At 43.5% G+C, this 22715-nt stretch overlaps 1 protein-coding gene across 1 annotated transcript; it reads left to right on the top strand.

Annotated features, from left to right (window-relative positions):
* The first annotated feature begins 17336 nt into the window (after positions 1-17336).
* On the top strand, positions 17337-18384 carry LOC115310443. The gene is made up of 3 exons (XM_042292336.1): positions 17337-17853; positions 18028-18166; positions 18372-18384. Exons 1-3 carry the CDS (start codon positions 17352-17354, stop codon positions 18382-18384), a joined length of 654 nt encoding a protein of 217 aa, XP_042148270.1. The 5' UTR covers positions 17337-17351.
* The last annotated feature ends 4331 nt before the right edge of the window (positions 18385-22715 follow it).

The raw sequence follows: 22715 nt of genomic DNA, 5'->3' as shown, positions 1-22715 counted from the left end.
GCAATCATCATTCGCGGTTGATAATCGGTGGTCCTGGCTTTCTCCTTGACCGCAGCAATCACTTCCTCTGCCCGACAGACATCGGGATTCGGCAGGTGACCCTGGTGCTCGCCGGTGGTCTGCGCAAGTGTGGAGATATATTAAAAGTATGTTATTATAAAAATGGCACACTGAAGGCGGCGTACGTAATAGCTCAATCGCATAATCGAGTTCTGACAAATCAAAAATTCTAGAGACAGAAGTTTTATGGTACAATAACCGTTTGCTTACCTTGACGAGGGTCAGTGCACTGTCCCACCCCGCTGTTGTGGCTCGACCGCTGCAGCTTTTTTTCGAGCACCTCCATGTCCTCTGTCCGGTGTTCTCGTTCAGTCTATCCAGGCGATAGGAATAACCATTGTGTTGCAAAAGTGGATGATCTTTCTTGGACTTCGTGATCGATAGCATTTCCACGTCCTGAACAGCACTCCGTTGGAAGATCCGACTTAGTCGTCACGAACGCCCGCAGTGCCCAGCTCCCCTTTTATATTCGCCTCTATACCCACGGTTGACGATTGATTAACCTTGAAAGGGTTTCTCCCAATAACGATAGGTGTTATTGGTGGACAGTTTGACCTCTGTTACGTATGAACAAAGGCCGACCGACATGGAAGTTGTAACCCCTTTCACCGTATCTCCAGAATCGCGTCCCGGAACTTCGCGTGTGCCTCCTTAGAAAATTCGGGTTAAACCTTAACGTTTAACCCGCTTTCCAGTGAAAGAACACAAAGGTTGTCCTCTCCAATGCTTGTATTTCTTTCGTTCCGGTTTAGTGCGACGAAGAGATCGTCTTTCCATTGTTCTCCAAAGTTATTTTCGAACCTGTGAAAAGAAGCAGCCCTTTGTTCAGAGATAAGTGGAAAGGGAAAAAGGTCTTAGGGTTCACGTTCTCATGAACTGCATTCAATTTTTCAGTGTCAAACGTTCTTCAAACAATACAGTTAATGTCCAGGCGAGCTGGGGATAGTTAATCATGATGTGCAAACGCGAAAGTGAGGCGGAAAATTTGGATACCATGAAGCCGAAAAAAAACTACAGAAGAAGACGTCTCTAACGCAGCTAACCCGTTTTTAGCAGGACCAAAACGTTTTACGGAATATGACCTTGTCCTTTTTGTTTTTCTGTGTGTCCGGTAATTGCAAAGGGTATGTCCGCGGAATGTTTGGTTACATTTTACGGCGTTTAGCCGTACAATTGTATTTTTTAAACTTCCCACAGGTCTGCGTCCTCAACCAATAAAATGACGTAAAAAGCGTTCGATTCGAGAAAACAAGGCACGCACATACGCTCTCGTGGCGCGCGCTCTAATGGCAGGCGCTCTGGTGTCGCGGCGCTCTCCCGTCGTGCGCTCTGGTGTCGCGGCGCTCTCCCGTCGTGCGCTCTCGTGTCGCAGCGCTCTCCTGTCGCGCGCTCTCCCGTCGGCGCTCTCGTGTCGTGCGCTCTCGTGGCGCCCTTCCGTTGTGCAGTACATGTAGCCGTGAATTTGTCCAGTATATATAGCATTTCCGCGATAATATATGGCAGCCCAATGAAATGTTAGAGCGCATAAATGATAAAGCACAGGGTTGTGAAGTGAGGACACAAAACAAGTGCAGGTAAATCCCGTTATAACATTAGTCTTCCGTGGTAGCATTTCGCGAAGTTTCGAGCTCTTGCAAGCTGATGTCCAAATCTGATTTTTTTTAGGATTCTAAGAACCTTCGTTTTGACATATAATTAGAAATATCATTGTATGGATCTCTATGAAGTTCTTTTTGCAGTGAGGCGTTGTTTACGGGATTATTTTTTAAAAAAAAACATTTATTGTCTCGGACTTTCTGCACATGTGGTGTATTTTTCTACCTAGCTATCATGGGAGCGCGAATTCTGTTTTGGCTACCATGCAAATCGGTGTTTTACACCGCCAAATTCCGAGAAAAAAAAAAAACATGTTCCCGCAGGCTCATCAGCTCGTGTATTATCGGGTATCGTCCTCCCGAGTCGGCCTCAGCCGGTTGTTAACTTCAAGGAGTCCAGTTTAGAGATGATAATAAAAATATATTTTATTACTGGCTGAAGATTTTACAACGTAAATAAAGAGCCGATCATCTTAATGATATATATCATAAATAAATGCGCCTTCAAATTATCTGAAAGATGCTCTGCAAATCTGTTCCGGTGTTTTTATCCTCAATATGAACATGTATAAGTGATTTGGGAGGGCCTTAGACAAATTTCTTGGAGCTAATTTGAATAGATGTGTATTCCTGACACATAAATAACTTCTCAAACATATAGAAGTGTAATATTATCTTTTTTATGTGATGAACAGGCATTTCATGTGTCTTTTGGCTGAACCAAAACAATGTACGCAGGGGCGCGTGGCGAAACTATGACGATTACGCACGCAAACCGTCAGAAAGTGACCAATTAAGTAGATGCCTTGTCGAGGAGAGCTTGGGATGCTAATTTGTTCTATTTATTTAAAAAGCATCAATTACCAAAAAGGATACTTATTTGCAAATTGAATCAACCGACACGTTATAAATAAAAAAAAAAACAGAAAACGCAACAGTCATGTTAGGGAAGTTGATCCTGTAAAAGGAAATGTTCACTTGGGTAAGCGCTATCTTAGGTCGGATTTGATCTCAGAATGAAGGTGCTTATAGATTAGAGTGAACATTTTCGATCACTCTCAGTCTTGGGTAAGTTACTTTTAAAAAGTAATTCCTTACAGTTACTTTCAGAAAAAAAGTAGCGAAGCTGCCGTTACAGTTACCGCAACAAAAAAGTAACTCGTTACAGTTACAGTTACTTTTAAAAAGTAACGACGTTACTTTTCAGTTACTTTTTTATAACACAAAAAATGGAAAAACAAGAAAACGCCCCTCACCAAGTTTGATTGCATAAAATTAAACAGTACGCTTTTTACTTCATATTGTAACTTAGCAGAAGTTGGTTCTAAGATACAGTCACCCTTGAACAAGGAGCCGAAGTGGCTTCGAAAGGTCGAGCACATTGAAGAAATTGGTTAGAGTCTACGTAGTACTTTTTCTTATTACTTACCTAACCAGGCGGAGTTCCGCCGAAATGTTTACATTTAAGTCATTATGCGCTGACTACGGCCCTAATGTAGTCCAACTTGCCAAACGATATGTACACTTGACAAGCTCCCGTTTCCATTTTCAAGACTCACCTCACATTCAACAAGACTTGTAAGGATCTTTATTTGATACCGAAGAGCCTACGCCTAAAGAGGTTAGTTCATTCGGCTGAGGGTCATCGTATCATCGACCAAGCCGAGCATCGTCTACTAGACGCCAGAACACAAGATTGCCGCGAAACACTTCGAAGGAAACACCTTGATCTTTTCTTTTTACGGAGGCAACTTGAACACCGTGTGCCCGAGGTTTTTCCGGCCATCAATGAATTTGCAAAGTCTGCTGATTCCTCGGCCACCTTGAGGAAAGGACTGGAACACGAGAAGAAGCTTGTCTCTCTCCAAGGTTGGCCCAACACCCCCCAAACTTTGAGCAAGGGTTTCGTCAAAAACCTTTCTTCGAAGGTACTCTCTCCAACCGAGACACTAGTTTTGGCGAAAGGAAAGAAGTTTAACTTCACTACTGTTCATATCTTCTCGCACTTATGGCAGCTTCTGTTAAGGAGCGTTTACACAAACTAGACCCTCGCATCCGCGAAGAAGCTCGCTTGAAAGCCATTGGCGTACCTTCAAAGGTAAACCAAAGGAGGCATTTGAACTGTAGCACAGAAGAAAGGTGCGCCCTCAGGAAGCTAAAGGAAGACAACAGCATCGTAATTCTTCCTGCTGACAAAGGGAATGTCACAGTGGTGATGGACCGCACAGACTATGAGGAGAAGGTGCACGCACTTCTGAACACCAAAGCGTACATGATGCTACCGAAAGACCCGACATCAAACATTCAAAGAATCTTAAACAAAGCACTTTAGGCCATCTTCAACAAATATCCGGAGTTTCGGGCTCTCTACCTTAGTCTTACCTGCCGAAACGGATCGAATCCTGCGTTCTACTGCTTACCAAAAATACACATGTGTGGCATTCCGCTTCGTCCCATAGTTGACTTTACAACGTCGCCATTACGAGCGCTGTCAAACTATCTCCATCGTCTGTTTCTTCCACTCATGGGGAAGACCAACACACATGTCGAGAACACTGCCCACTTCATCGAACTCGCTTCGGACCTGCAATTGAATGACGACGAGTGCCTTGTTTCATTTGATGTGGTATCTCTCTTCACGAGTATTCCCATTCGACTCGCGCTGTCTGTTGTCAGAACGGCACTCAAGGCCGACACGAATCTACCTGAAAGAACACACCTCTCGGGGAATGAGGTATGTCGGCTACTAGAGCTGTGCCTGACAAATACCTACTTTTCTTTCGCTGGTCGCTACTACAAGCAAAGTAGTGGCACAGTCATGGGTGCCGCTGTGTCCGTCACTGTAGCCAACCTCACAATGGAAGCCATCGAGCAAAAAGCCTTAAGCACATTTTCTCCCACACCGACTCTGTTTCTACGTTACGTGGACGATTGCTTCTGTGTTGCCAAGTCCAGCAAAGTCGATCGCCTTCACAAACATCTCAGTCCCATCCATCCAGACATTCAATTCACGGTTGAACATGAGTCTAACGGGTGCCTTCTATTTCTGGATGTGTCAGTGGAATGAAACAGGGAACCATTTATCCTTCCAAGTATACAGGAAAGCAACGCACACCGGTCGCTACCTAAACTTCTCGTCAGACCACCCTACAACTCACAAATCCTCTATAGTGTCGGCGCTCTTTCGACGCGCCCTAACGGTCTGCTCAACAAAGAGGTCACTTAAGATGGAAGTCGATATTATAAAGCGAGAACTTCGGAAAAACAACTACCCCACGAGATTTGTCAACAAAGTATACAAACAACTTCACCACCCTCCTACATCCAAGAACAAAAACACCTCCAGCCGCATGTGCGTCCCGTACATCCATGGGACGAGCGAGGTCCTAGCCCGCGTTTTGAGACCGTACGGCATTGCAGTTACGCATAAACATTTCTCAACTATAGGCCATTCTCTTCCTCTTCCAAAGGATTGTACACCAAAAGAAAAAGCTCAGGGCATGATTTACCAAATTCCTTGTGCCGAATGCGACGCCTCTTATGTGGGGGAAACGAAGAACTTTCCCGAACGTCTGCGGAGACATAAGTATGATGTAAAGAAGAAAGACATCCAAAGCAGCGCGCTGGCGGAACATGCTCAGAAGACCGACCACGTCATTAGCTTTGACAGCAGCTCAGTCCTCGACACAGAAAGAAACTGGAGAAAGCGGCTCTTAATAGAATCTTGGCACATACAAAATACAAGAAATAATCTGAACCGATCCACCGGAACGCTTCCAAGCAGCTATATACACGGGCTAAAGTGCACCACACAAAGAAACAGAAGAAAACAAAGCTAAGAGAGAAGAGAAGAAAAAGACGACAGGTTGCTACCTTTTGGCCCATATACAGTCCCCCGTGAACAAGGAGCCGAGCTGGCTTCGAAACGTCGGGCACATTGAAGAAATTGGTTAGAGTCTATTTAGTACTTTTTCTTATTACTTACCTAACCAGGCGGAGTTCCGCCGAAATGTTTACATTTAAGAAGTTGGTTCTCGAAATCAGTGTTTGAAAATTTCCACGCCTGAGTAGTGGCACAAATCAAAATACGAAACATGCGCAGTGTGGAGTACTGGCGTTAATCAAAATACGAAACATGCGCAGTGCTCTCCGCGTCTATTGTTGTTTCACGCCTGATTCACCCGATTAAAAAGCGTTTTCACAGAAAAACGAAAAACCACAACATAGATAGTGCTTCAAGACATTAAGAGGTAAGTGTTCAATCACAAAGTAAAAGCGCGTGAGTAAAGATAACTAGATTTTTTTTTTCATGAAATCTACACGTGGCTATATTCGGGTCGTGATTCGAGTAGACAGAACGTATTCATAAGTTTGTGCAAGGCCAACTTGACACTCGAAATGTCGGAATAGACGATTTGAAAAGTGCAAGAAAAATCTAAATTGTACCTCGTTCAGTGATATATTATTCATAAAACAATGGAAAGTAACGACAAAAGTAACGTCGTTACTTTCATTGTTACCTCAGAGAAAAGTAATAAAACTGCAGTTACAAGTTACATTTTAAAAAAAGTAACTCGTTACAGTTACAAATTACCAAAAAAGTAATGGAATTACACTAACGCGTCAATAGTAACGCGTTACTACCCAAGACTGCTCCTTTTGCATGATTCTTCCTTCATAACGTGCTGAGTGTAAACAAAGTTAGTTAAAAAAATGTTGTGATTGTCACTCAGTGTTTCTATAAATTGCAGACTGAAAGGGCTTGTCCTAAACCATTAGTGACATTGTGAATATTACACTACTTTTATGTCGGTTAAAGGGTGCAACTACGATTTAACTTTTAATACTGCGACGCAAAGTTGTACCGATCACAGGTATTTTAGGATGCCTACCACAGATTACAAAAATCTTTTGATTCAGGGAAGATATACGTGATCCTGTTAAATAAAGAGATGTCGAGTCGTATAAACATGACGTTTTGCAAGTTAATCAAGATTTTATTTTACTCGTGTCTTCAAATTAAATAAAATTTTATATTTTTGGTACCTAAGAAAAATGGTACAAACAATAAGAAAATGTATTTAATCGTTTTACGGCCGAAATAGTGCCTATTGCCAGAACAGCGTGAATAACAAATTCTTAACTTAGCGGTTCAAATTGTTTCGAACCAGTTCGAACTGGTTTAAACAGTTATTTTGGCTCCCAGGAGCTGAACGGGAACTGAACCGAAAGCCGTGAATCCGAACGCGAACCGAACCATTAAAAATCTGGGTTTTACACTCTGGATCGAAAATAAAGCCAAAGTGATCATTCATAATGTCTTCTTGCATTATTTTTTTTTTTTTGGATTGAATTGATCATATCGTAAAGTTTACTATAATAAAAAGTTGGAAAGGCAACAAAAATTACAAAACAACTTTTACGATTTCTTTCATTCGATAATATTTTGTTTCAGTTTTGTGGTGTAACGAACTGAATGCCAAACTCTGCTGAAAGATGGACCACATGCGGCGATGACTGGCAGAGATTAGCTAGGAAGGGGCGTGCGTCGATGCTTGCGATTTCGCTCCAGCGAGCATCAAATCGCCCAGATATTACGGTTCAAAAAATAAATGACTCGATTTTGGAGCAATCAAGAATAAATATTTTCGTCAATCCAGGTAAAAAAACCTGCGTCAAATTGCATCATCCACGTGCAAACGCCGATAGGACAAAAGATGGGCAACTCCAATTTAAGCGCCTCGATATATTTAAGTAATGTACCAATCATACTTACTCTGCGCAAATTTCATCCCGTTCTCGGCCTGCGTTTAATAGCCAATCTCCAGCACAAGCTTTCTTAACAGTGGCATGTTAATCTTCTAAAGCACAACCTAAAAACTGCCAGAAAAGCAATAATAATAATAAAAAAAAACAGCTAATACGGGTAAAAAAAAAAAAAAGCTAAACAAGAAGGACACATACATACGTTGTACACCTGAGGCTCCGGGCACACTTTTGCTTGTATACTTTTTTTAAAGATTCTCCACAAACAAAACTGCAGTTCTAAGTCAGGCTTAGTCGCGGCGCCACAAACGTTTCCGACCAGAGAGACTCATAAAGAAGTGAAAAGCGGGGGAGAGACGGTTTTCGATCTCACCGCCAGGTGCCGTGAGCCGCCGCCTATTTATTAAAGATGCTCGTCGGAGCGTTGCTTCTCGAAACGGCGTACCGGCCGAAGAACCGTTTTTGTTTCTTATTTATTTGGTTCGTTTACTGCTTCCTTTTTTGTTTTCGCCTTTCCGAAAATAAGGACGGGAGGGAAAGGAGGCCAACACTAAGCAAGGTTCCTTCTCTCCGAAGCCCTTCTACTCCCCCATACCCCGTCGCGGTAGCTATGCTGCCATTAGTTTCCGAGCTCGACTCTTTGCATATAGCGTCGGAAGGAGAGGGAGCGGATTGCCTGGCCTCCCCGCGCTGGCTTTCTGGGGCTAGCGTAAGTCAGCCGGGGAAGTAAGTATCTAGAGCCGACTAAAAACGCGACGCCCCGAAGAAATAATGGGCGGAGGAACGCCATCATTTGCAGCTGGAAGTGTTCTTGGAGGGAAGGGAGGTTGCCCGGAAAAGTGAAAGTGCGAGAGAGCCGCAAGGTAAAGCGGGGAAGGAGTGCGTGCAGGGTGCCCCGAGCAGCGGATGGCACGAAGAGGGATGCGAGATGAGGCCGTGATTGAAGCGGTCAGCCTGGGCCCTTAGGTGGGCCACTCGGGGCACGGCATCCTCTCGGGAACTGCATTTTCAGGAGTGACTGTCTGTCTGGTACGGATACGCGCTATTTAACCACGCGATTTCGTGAAACGCGACCGCCAAAAAATAACAGCGTTATAATTATGTGATGTAAAAGTCGCATACCCTTTTGGGCTGAAGCCGATTTTCCGAAAAATAAAAAAAAAAGTTTTTTTCCAGATGTGCGAGGGAGAGAGAAAGAAAGAAACAGAATCGCTATAATTACGCGGACTGCGGCTATTTTAATGTTTTGTTTAATCTAGTCTGCTTTATTTTTGCTTTTCTTTTTTTTTTTGGGGGGGGGGGGATATGAGAACGACAAAAATCTTCGAAGTTTTATTTTCTTTTTTGCTTTTTACAATTATTCTGAATGTTGCAATAACGTCTGTGCTATGATTTATTCGAATTTCACGAGCAATCATAAGCATACTGTCAGGACGTTTTCTACAACGAAGACGCTGTTGAACTCGCGGCTACTCTTTAAGCCTACGCTGTGTTCTTTACACACATTTTAACTGATCGCTCTCGCAATGGATAAGTTGACAGGATCGAAACCATTGAGGCAAAATCCAAGGCGTGACGTCATGAATAGGAACCATAAGGAACCATAAGGGAGCGTCACTCAAACACCTTTCCACGATTAAAAGTCCGACACGCTTGGCCCTCATTTGACCTTCTTAGTTCAAGAGTCCCAGTCGACATATTGTTTACCTCGGGGCTGGAGTAAGAAATATTAAAACACTTGGTTATAAAGGTACATGAACATTATTTAGGTACGTCATATTTATTTTGGAGACAATAGAAAAGCGTAATAAAAGCACGCTAACTTTTTGTTATTCATTCATGAATATTTCATATTAATATATATATATATATATATATTCATACATTATATAATACGTCATTCTGACGTATTATATGTATATATATATATATATCCGCGTTTTTATGGCCTATTTCTAACACTAAACAGTGTACGTAAACAAATCAAGTGCACCCTGTGAGCTTGAATGAATTAATACCTTTTCATACATATAGTACAGCGCAAACGCGGCGCTATAAACTCGGCGTTGACTCGGCAATATAGACAAACTCCGCACTCTGACGTCAGGCCACTCCGGCGGCGCTGCTGGCGGCACTGCGCATGCGCAGACGCTTCCCCTCCCGCACGCATAGCTCACTTGGCACTAAATCAGCGCTGCGCTGCTTGCCTCAATCGGCCTTTAATGCATACATCAGACTGAGGTCTTTAAATTGGGCGACATCTTGCGCCACCTACCCAGTGTTTTTAATTTCAACAGGTACTCCCGAGTTTTTATACCTATATGCAAAGCAATTTAGGCTTGTCTTGGTCATTCTTATAAAACCGGGGAGCAGAAACTCTGTCACTCTTAAGTTGAGCACACCTTATAATCTTTTATGTGTCTGTGTTTTTTTTTCTTGTTTTTTTTTTTTTTACGGAGAGTTTTCGGTGGTTTATCCAGGTTTATCCGGATGACTGTCCAAGTTTATCCGGAGAATCCATCAAGCCTGAACTTCACCAATGTCACAACTCCCTGTGAAAAGACTAGACCACCACTGTAGTTCCGCCCGTGCCTCGTGGTGTTTTCCTACCCCTTTCCACCCCCCAGTTTCCATTCCCTTTTATCATTCAATAGCGTCCGCTGTAACTCATAAATGTTTGCTTTGATCGGCCATTTTAGCGCCGAAGCGTACAGAGTTGAAGGGGTTACAGTGCTGCCAAGTTCTCTCCCCTAAGCGGACACGCCGATTAATCACCGAGGTTAGGACGCACCGGCGTTGGGACGCGCAACCTCAAGTCACCGGTGAGATATGGTTGTGTAGACGAAATATCACTTGAGCCGCAAAACCCTGCAAGCTAAAATTTTATTCAAACATCACGCTGCTGTCAGTTTGACTAATTTCCGATACAATTATGAAAAAAAGTTTTTTTTAGTTTGTTCTTACTCAAAAACATGTTCTATAAAAGCTTATTGTTACCACGGTAAATAAATAAGATTGAACTGCCATCTTGGCGCCTGGAGCCTGGGAGTTTCGGCACTCTGAAAACATTCAGTGGCTTTTTTTAACTTGTCGCTAAAGGGTGGCGCAGTTATCGTACTTAGTTCGTTCTCGGTGGACGCCAGCGGTCCAGGCTTCAAGGGTGGGGTTTCCAACTGAGTGTTTTAGGAACGTTGCCACGCGCCATTACTCGTGCTGCCGTTGTCCAGCTGGATCTTCACCGACGAGGTCTTTGAAGCAGTGTGGTCTCGGGCACACAAAAAATGGGTGTCAACATGTGCAGGCTTCACTTGATCTCACGAAACGAATATTAAAGTGGTAGCTTTATAGTGCCAACGAAGCTCACTAGATCCTGAGAAAGTATAGCGACCTTGCTTCCCGGTCACCTAGCCGGACACAAGCAGCTAGAAACATATGGACGACTAAACCTTGCATGGTTATTGGCTGATCGGTCTCCCCAGTTTCCATTTCGGTGCATTCAAATCTCTGAAGCTTCGATATTGTCGTTCTGAACCAGTTGTAGCAAGATCGCTATAGAGCATCACCGTACCGAAAACGGCCCCTGCCAATATAAGCGTCTTTTGCACTGTGCATGCAATCCATTTATCAGTCATGCTTATCTCTGCAGCTTTCTTGCAATGGCATTGTTGTTCTTGCGTATATAAAAACAGGAAAATAATTGTTCAGTGCCGCCAAGCACCGGCGCCGCATGTGGTGGAGGTGCGAAGATGTGTGCTTGTTTCGCTGGTGTGTGGATTACGATATCTCGGCGTTCAATACGCGTGTCCATAAAGCCACCCGTCATCGACGCATTTATTTCGGCCCACCAAGAATGGAGGGGGCAAAGAGTAACTGCTCATTTCATGAACCAAAATGGCAACCATACGAGGACTTTGGGGCTAATTTCCCAAGATCCAGGGACATTAGAGTCAACCAACCTCAGGAGCCGCATGAGCACAAAATGTGTAGGTCGGTCAGTCCGAAACTGCTAAACGATCTCGAAAAAAAAAAAAAATATGGCAGCCGCTGACGGGTATTAAACCCCGGTTACCGGCGCGTAAGAGGAGTGTGTGATGTGTGAGAGAGCGCGCTGAGCAAAGAGGGTGGAAAGGGCAAGAAAGAAAGGAGCGGAAACACGTCATGCAGAAAGAACACGCAGAACGAGGAGGAGTAAAGAGGCAGGAAAGGCGCGCTTCCCCTTTCTTGGTGGCCCCAAAAATTCAGAGCAAACTCTTTGTATCCTGGTGGTGCTGATGGGAAGCGTGTGGAGCGTCGCGAATAGACAAAAATTTTATAGAATATATAAAAAAAAAGATTTGCCTGAAGCATTACCTAACCGAGGCACTGAAGCACTAAGGGTCATACTGCCCTAGACAGCACCCGAACGATAAACACCATCTACCCTATAAAGCTACCGCATTTAAACGCGTTTGCAAGATGACCAAACATGCAGCCAATTTTTAGTAAGGGTTATCAGCAGCGTCATAGTTCTGTCACCACGTCGTAAACGTTGATACGGTCCGTCGTACTGAGGCTATAGCGATTTCCTGGCGTCATCATGTCTCGAGAACACATGAATGTCTTTGAACATAGAAGTGTACCGAGAATATTTCCCTTTTTTATGTTGGTCGGAGGGCCTCTCACGGTTGCTTCTTATTTCCTGGAATGGTCAATTCTCTAGCACGCTACTAACTGTTTGTCATCTTGATATACATAACAGACCAGAGTGCACGCTTCCGTTACATGCCGAGATAGTATAATGTCAGGTTATTGGAAATGAGAAAGTTAGAGATTAATGTCTACCTCAACTTTTTTATGGTGAGTACGCTGTTTAGATCATTTTTAGGCATAGGAATCACTTCAGTTTACTAATCCGTAAAGAAATAATACATGGGCCTGGGAGTCTTTCAGACAATTTCAAGGAACGAAAGACTGATGCCCTTTTTCTTAGATATCTTTTATTACCGCAGAAAGCGTGCTATGGGGTCGTTTTCTATGACAAAAAAAAATGAAGGAGGGTCATAAATAATTGACGGGATAAAAAGCATTCCACAGCGTAAAAACATTAAGGAATTAATAAGAAACAAAACAAGAATAAAAAGTCGGCAATATAAAAACAATAAAGTAACAAAAATAAGAGAAACAAAGCACAAAGGCTTACTGCCCCAGCGGTGGCAGTAAGACAAAGACCATTGAGCTGCGTAGCACAGCTACTTTTGGAGCTTTGCGTACCCAGCAAACATGCCGAGGAAAGCGGTGTGACGTCAACCATGTGGGGGTTTCCACAGGACACATTCTGTGGGCCCTGGTCTTTGTCAACACTATAAAGGTTCTGTAATTTTATTACAATAAGCTTAAACCGTGCTCCATTGCAATCTTTAGCCTGCAAGAAATCTAAACAGCCTATCTATGCCTCTAGCATGGTACTAAGATTGGCACGTGACGCTAAAAGACGACTAACTGAAAATAAGTAGGATCAGTTGATTATTTCCCTACCTTAAAAAATGGGCCGAAATCGCTGCTGCCGCTACGCTGATTCCCAAAGACATGCCTGAGAATTTTGCGCACCGGTTATATATAATAAAGCATGATGAACGTAACCTCTCAACACTTCTGCGGGATGAACATTCCCGAAACCCCTCTTCTCTCTGGTGCAAGCAGATCAGATCACTTAGCGTGTGCATGAAGGACGTGCGCGCGATTAACGTAAAACAAGAGAGTCATTTCGTTTGCGTATTAATTCATCGCGAACGTGCGTTTTATCCTGCGGCGGATATTTGGTGGTTTCGCGCAAACAGCGGCATCGGTCCTTTGGGCCTCGCGTGACCGCGCACGTCGTGACTACAGGGGTGATGACACCGTGCGTTTACAGCCCGTTGGTATGGTAAGAGGACTGCACGTCAAGAACGGCGTGGAGGCGTGGCAGGTCCAAGAACAGGACTGCAGCCCATGTGCGTCCACAGGTCTCCAAAACCGGCGACAGGAGCTTCCGAGGACGTCCAAAGCCCGCAACCGCACCCCGCCCGCCACCTGTCGGTGCTTGCAAAAGGTGTTTCCTAGCCAGTTTCCACCATTAGTGGGGCTCTGGCGGTTGCGAACTATGGTTAGTCCAAACCAGTCCAAGGACAGCGCATCTACTGGAGAACTACCCCATAATGCCCCACGTATCACGTGTGATATGCCACACAAGACAGCCTTTGAGTGCCCAACATGCCAACATATATCACGAACAACTGTTCTATCCAGTGCGCCACATCCCCGAAAATAATTTTCCGATTTCGAAAGTTCCCGTAATAACCGCTTGGGGGTTCGAAGCATTTTCAAAATGAAGTCGGCGATTTCAGGTCGGACTTTTCGCAGACCTTAAGCAGAACGTCTGGGTGAGTGTTATACCTGCTATGCTATAGACTGCGCCTAGTAAGGACTATACTCTGCTAACATTGTGTTTTAACTTTAGCGAATGCGTTTTGCTGTCATGCACAAGTGGTTGCAAAGCTCCGTATGACGTATCATACTCTGGGTGTTTAGTGTAACTAAAATGCTATGTACCATGTGTGATGTAGTAATGCACAAAAACAAACTTTTCTATAGTTATTATAATCTACATTCATTCTTCTTTTCCCTTTCAGCCAAGACAACGCCAAGGAACATCTTGGAGAGCCTCGTTAATGTGACGTCAATGATTTCGATGATAGCAGCGGTGATGAATTCATCGACGAAGTCTTGAGCATACGTAATGTTCAGAAACTGGCACACTCCAACGACCAGGACGATGAAGAATCTGATGAAGATAAAAAGCCTGAAGGCGACGGGGACTGTCTTGCGGCCCAGGTGTCGACTCAAGAAAACGGGAGGTGAAAGAAAATCTTGACAACAACCAAGGCCTTCCTTTCGCTGAAAATCTATCTGTGCCTGAAGACGTAAAAAGTCCCTTAGTCCACTTTAGTCAGTTGATTATAAAAGCTGTAATAAAGATCGTTGCAGAACAAATGAACACTTACAGCCACCAGAAATGTGGAGCTTCGATCACCGTCAGTGAGAGAGAAGTAGAGTAAATACTTGGCATGTACCTCCAGATGGAGCTGATGGATATACTCTCAGTAAGACGCTACGGGGGTCATAATCAAGGTACTGGAAAATTTATGATGTCATGAGCCGCAACTGCTTTGAAGCCATCGTCAGAAATTTACACTTCACGAATAATTTGGACAGCATAGAAGAACAAAAAAAGACGAAGCCTGGAAAATACGGCCATGGATACAAGCAATGAATGAAAGCGTCAGTACCATCGAATCTGGATAATAAGTTAATTCTGTCGATGAGATAAAGACCTGTTTCACAAGACGCACATCCGTGAAGCAATACATGCCGGAGAAGCAAGTGCCTCGGGGCATCAAGCTTTGAGGAAGGTCCGGAACTTCTGGAATACTTTACTGTTTTAATTTTAATGTGTACCAAAGAAAAAAGAAGCTGTAACTACACACATGGACTTAGTGGGGACACGGTGATGAACATGTGCGCGTCAGTCTTAAGTGAGAGAAATTTCAAGGTAGCGGCAGATAATGTTTTGTACATCTATACCTCTCGCAGTTGCCTTGAGGACAAGAACCATATGATTTATGGAACCATTCGTCAAAACCAATTACGAGGCTGCCGATTGGCTAGCGAGAAAGATCTGAAGAACCTTGGCGGAGGTACACATGCCGTCTACCAGTTTGCGGCGCAGATGCAACTCTCTGTTTGGTGAGATGGTTCGATAAACATACTGTCACTTTTTTTTATAACTACGTTGGAAATGCGCCCGTCAGATCTGGCAGACGGTACGACAAGACTTAAACAACTCACATTTATGTGTCGCAACCGCACATTCTAGCAATTTACAACTCGCAGATGGGTGGTGTGGACTTGCATAGCTACATTTTGCAGATGCTCAAGTACAAAGTGAAGTCCAGGCGTTAATACCTCTATGCTTTCTATCACATCATTATCATGTGCCTGGTGAAAGCATGGCTAGTCTACAGAAGACGTTGCACACAACTTAAGAGACAGCACGTGAGGCTGCGTAAGTTCCAAGCAGCGGTTGCTGATGCACTTGTTAAGAGCAACAAAGTCGCCAAGAGGGCGTCCAAAGAACAGCACAACTCCCCCACAAAACAAAAGAAGACTCGTCGCTGCCCCACAGGGAAACGTCAGAGAGAGAATGTCGGCCACTTCCTTGAGTGGACAGCAGCAAGGCAGCGCTGCAGGCAATGCAGTGCATCAGACAACCATTTTTCCTTCACCCGATGCACAAAGTGCTTGGTACACCTCTGCTACATGAATGAGCGCAAGTGTTTCAGCGCATACCACTGTTAGTGTAACGTCGTGTTTTAGCGTACTTAATGCCTACTGTATCATATATGATAGATACGTTTTGTACGCTGAAGAATAAGTTTCACTAAAAATACCTTGGTATGCAGTATTTTCATCACAGTCTAGAAAGATTTTCAATTGCAGATTTTTACACTGTCAAAAAATGTTGGAAATTACAGGGTTTTAAAAAAATTTGACACAGAATGAGTTTTATCATTCACATTTTATGGATGTGTGCCACGTTGGATCGAATCGAAGCACCGACAATGGATCGCGTTACGTCTATCGGAACGCGATGCTCCAGAGTGAGAGGGCGTGCAAGATCGTCTTCTTGTGGCGCACCTCGTGCGCTCGTTGATATATGTATATATATATATATATATATATATATATATATATATATATATTTAGGCGTCGTCCGAAACCCCAAATCAGTAATTTTTAGAAAGACTTTGAGCGCGTGAAAAGCGCAAGAGTGCACTAAAGTTACCACTCGTGGAGCAGGTACGAGGCTGGGGGTAGATAAAAGACGGAAAAATTGCGCGGGCGCCTTACCGAAACCGCTAGCCTTTTACCTGATCCACGAGTGGTAACTTTAGTGCACTACCACGCTTCTCACGCGCTGAAAGTCTTTTTTAAAAATGACTGATTTAGGGGTTTTGGACGAGGCTCAGCATGTTTCTAATTGGAACCATATGGCTATTTTCACTACTTAAAAAGTTCATTAGTGAATTTTAATTAATTAGCCGACTTATCGCAAAGATTAGCCACCGGCATAATGTCCCCCTGGGCGTAATAACTCACTCGCACAAACTGCATAAGTGAAGCTTTCATGGCTTTTTTTTAAACAAATCTGTAAGAATAAAAAAGCAAAACACCCTGCATACATATATCTATATATATGCCACCATGCCTACTATATATATATATATATATATATATACTAGGCATGGTGGCATAGGAGCCAAGGGGCGGAACGCGTATATATAACGAAGTGAAAAACTTACGGTGAGAAACAACAAACAGCGTAAGTTTAATCGACACTTTCGCCGAGAGACTCGGCTTCGTCAGATCTCGTGAGGAAGCCGACTCTCTTGGCGAAACTGTCGATTCAACTTCCGCTGTTTGTTTTTTCTCACCGTGAGTTTTTCCCTTCGTTATTTATTTATATATATATATTATTACAGAGCTCATGAGATGCCTAGAGAAGAAGAGGTAGAGGATCGCCAGCGCGCTCGCAGCAAGGGATTCAATCCTCTGTCTACCGCCATTACCCAGCTATAAATAAATCATCATCGTTTTCACCGTAACATTCTTTGGTGGACGTGCGGACCCATGCCCGACCTGGACCTTCGCAGCAGGAGTCTTCCGCCCGCATCCAACATGACTCCACCTCCAGCGACACCACCCGAAGGCGCTCCACCTACGCCCCCGCCACCCTTAGTCCTCACAAAGCCTCGGGACCCCGGACCTTTTACCGGTACAGGCGACCAGGAAATAGAACACTGGATCGACCTCTATGAAAGAGTAAGCTTCCATAACCGATGGGACAATACCATCATGCTCGCGAACATTATTTTTTACTTGCGAGATACCGCCCGGACATGGTTCGAAACGCATGAGGAAGAGATCACCTCTTGGGAACTCTGTAAGTCCAAACTTCAAGACCTTTTTGGACGTCCCACCGGGCGTAAGCTGTCTGCGAAGCGTAAGCTGGGTTCCCGCGTACAAACATCTACAGAGTCATATGTCACCTATATACAAGACGTCATCTCTCTCTGCCGCAAGGCTAACCCTGAGATGTCAGATACTGACCGCATCGAGCACATCTTAAAAGGCATAGCAGACGATGCCTTCCAGCTGCTTGTAATCAAAGACTGCTCAACGGTCGACGAGGTCATCAAGGAGTGCCGCCGGTTCGAAGCTGCTAAAACACGAAGGATAGCACACAAATTCAACCGCTTGCCCAACACACCAGCAACATCATCTTGCGAAGACACAGATGCCAGTTCGGTACAGATTACCAAAATCGTCCGCCGAGAGCTGGAAGCAATGATGCCTAGTGAGGGTTCCTCTCGCCCTTCCGAGTCGCCGAACGTAACAGTATCAATAGCTGCTGTTCAAAGTGTCGTCAGGAAGGAAATGGAGAAGCTCTGCGCGTCTTCATGCCCCCGCTTCCAACCCACCGCTGACCATCATATTTCTGATCGTTGCCCCTGTGAACCTCCAACTGCAGCGACAGTCTTCAGACCGCCCCAACGTCGGGACCCAGCCGCATGGAGAACACCCGACAATCGGCCAATTTGTTTCCACAGCAACGTGGTTGGTCATGTCGCCCGCTATTGCCGCAACCCATGGAGCAACCAGCAGCCCAGGTTTCCATTTTCCAGCTCCAGTCGCCCTTACAGGGGAAGCTTCTCGCCATCTCCCGGGCTCCCCGCGAATGAACAAGTATATTATCGCTCGTCACGCAACAATCGTTCGCCATCGCCGCGCCGTCGCCAGTCGCTATCTCCAGTCATCCGCCGCCAACTGTCGCCGTCCCATGACCTTCGACCTTCGGAAAACTAACCAATGCAGCTTCAAGAGGTGAGGCTGCATTGGAGTCCCGAGCCCAAAATCCTCCACGAAGCATCGCCGCTATAGCCAAGAATCGGCTGCTGAACGACATTGACGGTATTAGCACATTTGCCCTTGTTGATACCGGAGCCGCTATTTCCATCATGCGCGAAGACCTCAGACGACGCTTACGAAAAGTTCTGACGCCACCTGACACAAACATTCTGCGCGGTGCTGACGGCGGCGCAATCTCTCCTCATGGTATGTGCGGTGCTCGCATAACCCTTCATCACAAGACCGCATTTGGTCTTTTTACAGTCCTTTTTTTTTTTTTTTTTTTTTCTTTATTGGTTTTGCGGATTTCAATCCGCAGAGGGGGCAGAGATAAAGGCATGATGCCTGACAGCGCCTCTGCCCCCTGCAGTTCATACAGCGGAAATAGCATTTCAAAGAAGTCATAGTGATAATAAATAACAAGACAGCCATCGTCATAAAAACAAATCGAAACAATTATTATAGAAATATCTGAAAGCACATGAAATACAATGACTCAGCTCAAACAACTACACAAGCGGCACTGCTTGAACAATGCGGGGCGATATGCTTATCATAACCCAGAAGTCAAATAAAATAAAAATAAAGATAAAGACAAAAATAGACACCGTTTTTTTTACATATCCACTAAACATTTATAAACAAGGACTTATAAGAGAAAGCGGAAACAAGCTAAATCAAAACCAAAAATCAGGCTACAAAGCCAAAATTGAGAATTCCGAAGTTTCGTAGTACGTTACGTTTTATTGAAAATAAATATAAATAGATATGCATGCCTTAAATAGATGAAAATGCGATATCACTGCAAACCAGAGCTCGTCTGCAGTCTCTTTTGAACTTTGGAAAAGGGGAAGTGAAATTAACATCAATGCCAGGGGAATTTAATAATTTAGTACTCATGTACGATAAACTTTGCCTGCCATAATTTGTTCGTATGCTTGGGATTCTACGTTTCGGGTCTCGTAATGTGTAGGCACTAGAAGGAGGTGTCTGTGTCAAATAGAGGTTGTTTTTGTAGATCCATTGAAATAATTTGAAGTGATATATCTGGTCTGCCTTCAATATATTATATTTAACAAAAAGTGGTGGAGTGCTCAAATTTCTGACATTACCTCTGTAATTTTCGCAAATACGAAGAATTTTTTTCTGAAGGATGATTAGTTTGTTGTAGTTAGATGCAGTGGTTGTACCCCAAACCAACAAACCATAACTGATCTTAGAATAAAAGAGAGAATAATACAACGTCATTTTAAGCCAAGTGGGTATCAAATTTTGCATTTTATATATAATACCAACAACTCGAGACAGCTCTGCCTTCATTCTATTTACATGGGTGGACCACGTGAGCTCTTCGCTAAACCAGACTCCCAAGAACTTTTGCTCTGCAACTTGTTCTATAACGGTGTTTTCAAATATAATGTTAATAGAACTGTTGTCTCGCTCACTAACAGGTTTGAAGATTATGTATTTTGTCTTACTTGTGTTTAGCTTCAATCTATTTACTCGTAACCAATTCGATAAATTAATGAGGTAAGCATTGCAAGCATTTTCTAGGTATTCTTTAGTCACACCAGTAAAAAAGACATTTGTGTCATCAGCATACATTACTAACTCAGGGGAGCCTGGTATTATCGTTATGTCATTCACGTAAGCTAGAAATAATAAAGGACCGAGAATGGAACCTTGAGGAACGCCGTGCTGTATTCTCAATTTACTAGATGCTATGTTGTTAATAGAGACGTACTGCTGACGATTTTGTAGATAAGATTCTATTAGTTTTAGCGCTATTCCTCTTATACCGTATCTCTCCAGTTTTTTTAGCAGGATATCATGTTGAACAGTATCGAATGCTTTTTTAAAATCTAAAAACAAACCAAGCGTGAGCTGTTTGTTTTCAATGTTTTCTACAATTTTGTCCTTAATGTCTAGGAGTGCTTGCTCGGTTGATTTATGTTTCTGAAAGCCATATTGCTCTTTCGTTATTATGTCATACTTCAGAAAAAAGCTAGTTAATCTATCATTGATCACGCGTTCATAAATTTTTGAGAATATTGGCAGAAGAGAAATTGGTCTGTAATTACGAATATCTGTTGCTCTACCTCCCTTGTATACAGGAATAACTTTTGCTAATTTTAGTTCGTCAGGAAAGTCACCACTCACAAGCATCTTGTTTATAACGTCGGATAGTAATGAACTCAGCAGAGCTGCTTTATATTTAATCGGCAGTGCCTTTATTTCGTCATCACCGGCGGCAACATTATTTTTTAAGCTGTCAATTATTTTATTCACTTCCCTTGGCGTTGTCGGAGCTAGCATTATAGATGCAGACGGATTAGCGGTCGTTGTGTATTCAGCTATGTAGTCGTGTTGTTCAGCGTACTTGCCGATATCAACAAAGTGCTGATTTATTTTTTCGGCAAGTGCTTCACCAGATACACTTTGATTATCTATTAGGATATGCTCCACGTGGTTGGTTGCTTGCTTTCTATTAGTGAGATCGTTTACTGTGTCCCATATTTTTCTATGGTCATCGTGATTGTGTTCGAATTTATTTTGATAATATTCGCACTTTGCCTTTTTTAGGTCCGAGTTTAATTTATTTCTTATCTTTTTAAACTCAGCGAGCATGCTTAGGTCACGATGCCTAATAAAAGCGTGAAACTTCCTATCCTTATCTTTTATTCTTTTCAGCAGGTCAGCAGTCACCCACGGTTTTCTTATCTTTTTATTTCTTACTTTTGTTTCCTTCAGAGGAAAAGCTGTATCATAGCAGTTTTTAAATTTTACTAGAAAGTTTTGATAAGCTACTGCAGCGTTGTTTTCAGAGTAAACGTCATCCCAGGTTTCCTGTTCTATAAGGGAACTAAATTTGCTCAGGGTATCTTCGCTTATTGTACGATGCCAAAACGTTTTCGAGTCTTTTACACGAGCCATTTCAGGAGTAGATCCCAAGCAAAAAATCGGAAGATGATCGCTTATGTCTTGTACTAAAACCCCAGCTATAACATCATTTTTATTTAAGTTTGTGATGCATACATCGAGAGAGGTGGCAGTATTTAAGGTCACCCTTGTTGGCAGCGATATCACATTATTACAGGCATGCTCATTAAGCAAATCTCTGAATTCTTTTGCTTGTGAATTATCGGAAATGGTGTCTATATTTATATCTCCCAGAATCACGAGAGGCGCTGAAGTTGATCCTAGAACACACAATATATTATCAAGCGTATTCATGAATTCAGCAATATTGCCCGAAGGCGGTCTGTATAAAGCAACAACTACTGTGTTCGATATTTTGATAACTAAGCTTTCAATGTTTTCATCAATCCTCGTGAATTCGTCAATTATTTGGTACCGTAGATTGTCCTTGATATAGATTGCTACGCCTCCACCTCTTTTTTCTTGTCTGACCAGACTTTCGCATTTATAACTATGAAACTTAGGTGGTGAGTCAATACTCGTTAACCAGGTTTCAGTAAATATAATTGCATCAAATTTTGCATTTACAGAATGTAATACCCCTGTCAGACGGCAGCTAAAATGGCATTTACGCCAAATGACATTCAGGTTTTCAAATGACATTCATGATGGGACCTGCCAGACGACAACTAAAATGACATTTAAGTGATGTCTATTACAATTGCGATCGCAAATTCGTCTCGTGCACATAGAACACGTTTTCGTCAATAAACAATTTTAACACGGCAAAACACTTGTTTTTGTGTGTGTTGTCTGCTGGGACAAGAAAATATAACAAAAAACTGGGATAGAAAGTTGCGCTCACTAGTTTCTGACGAAAAAATAAAGCGAAGCGTGGGGCGAAATCCATTAGCCAACCTAACGTCGTCATAAGCCGATCCGTAAGCCGAGCCTCCCGCGCTCCGCCACTACAGCTGACAGCTTGCTCGGCTTGCTCGCACAGTTCTTTCGTTAATTTCGGTAGTGCTTGCTTGCTCTGGCTGTCCCTCACGCTCGATCTTCGGCTGCCGTGTTCACTTCTACGTCTGCGAGGGATCTTGGATGCCGTATTGCGCTTCCGCCGTCACTATCACGGCGGTATGGATTGATCTTGGTTCGAGCGTCTCCGGCAGTTGAGAAGGCCGTCCATCATCTTCGTCGTAGACGCATTCCGCGAGCTTCGGTTTGAAGACAGGCTACCGTACCTACTAACGTACTGCGTCTGCAAGCAGGCGTTTGGCTGATGTCGGCGACGTGATCAGGCACCTTGTGAATGTGTGTCGGTGTTACATAGAGTGCTTGGTTCGCCAGGTGTCTTGCGTGCACCTAACCACCCCAGTGACAAAGTGAGTC

Source organism: Ixodes scapularis, unplaced genomic scaffold, assembly GCF_016920785.2.
Source record: "Ixodes scapularis isolate PalLabHiFi unplaced genomic scaffold, ASM1692078v2 PGA_scaffold0__279_contigs__length_252992795, whole genome shotgun sequence".
NCBI lineage: Eukaryota > Metazoa > Arthropoda > Arachnida > Ixodida > Ixodidae > Ixodes > Ixodes scapularis.
Note: the sequence above shows the minus strand (reverse complement) of the source record. Positions and strands in the feature narration are given on the sequence as shown.

Excerpts from the sequence above, each read along its gene's own strand:
- LOC115310443 (XM_042292336.1), top strand. The coding sequence starts at position 17,352 with ATGCTCGCGAACATTATTTTTTACTTGCGAGATACCGCCCGGACATGG. Across the intron at positions 17,854-18,027 it reads GCTGGAAGCAATGATGCCTA|CGACAGTCTTCAGACCGCCC; the intron begins GTGAGGGTTCCT and ends CTCCAACTGCAG.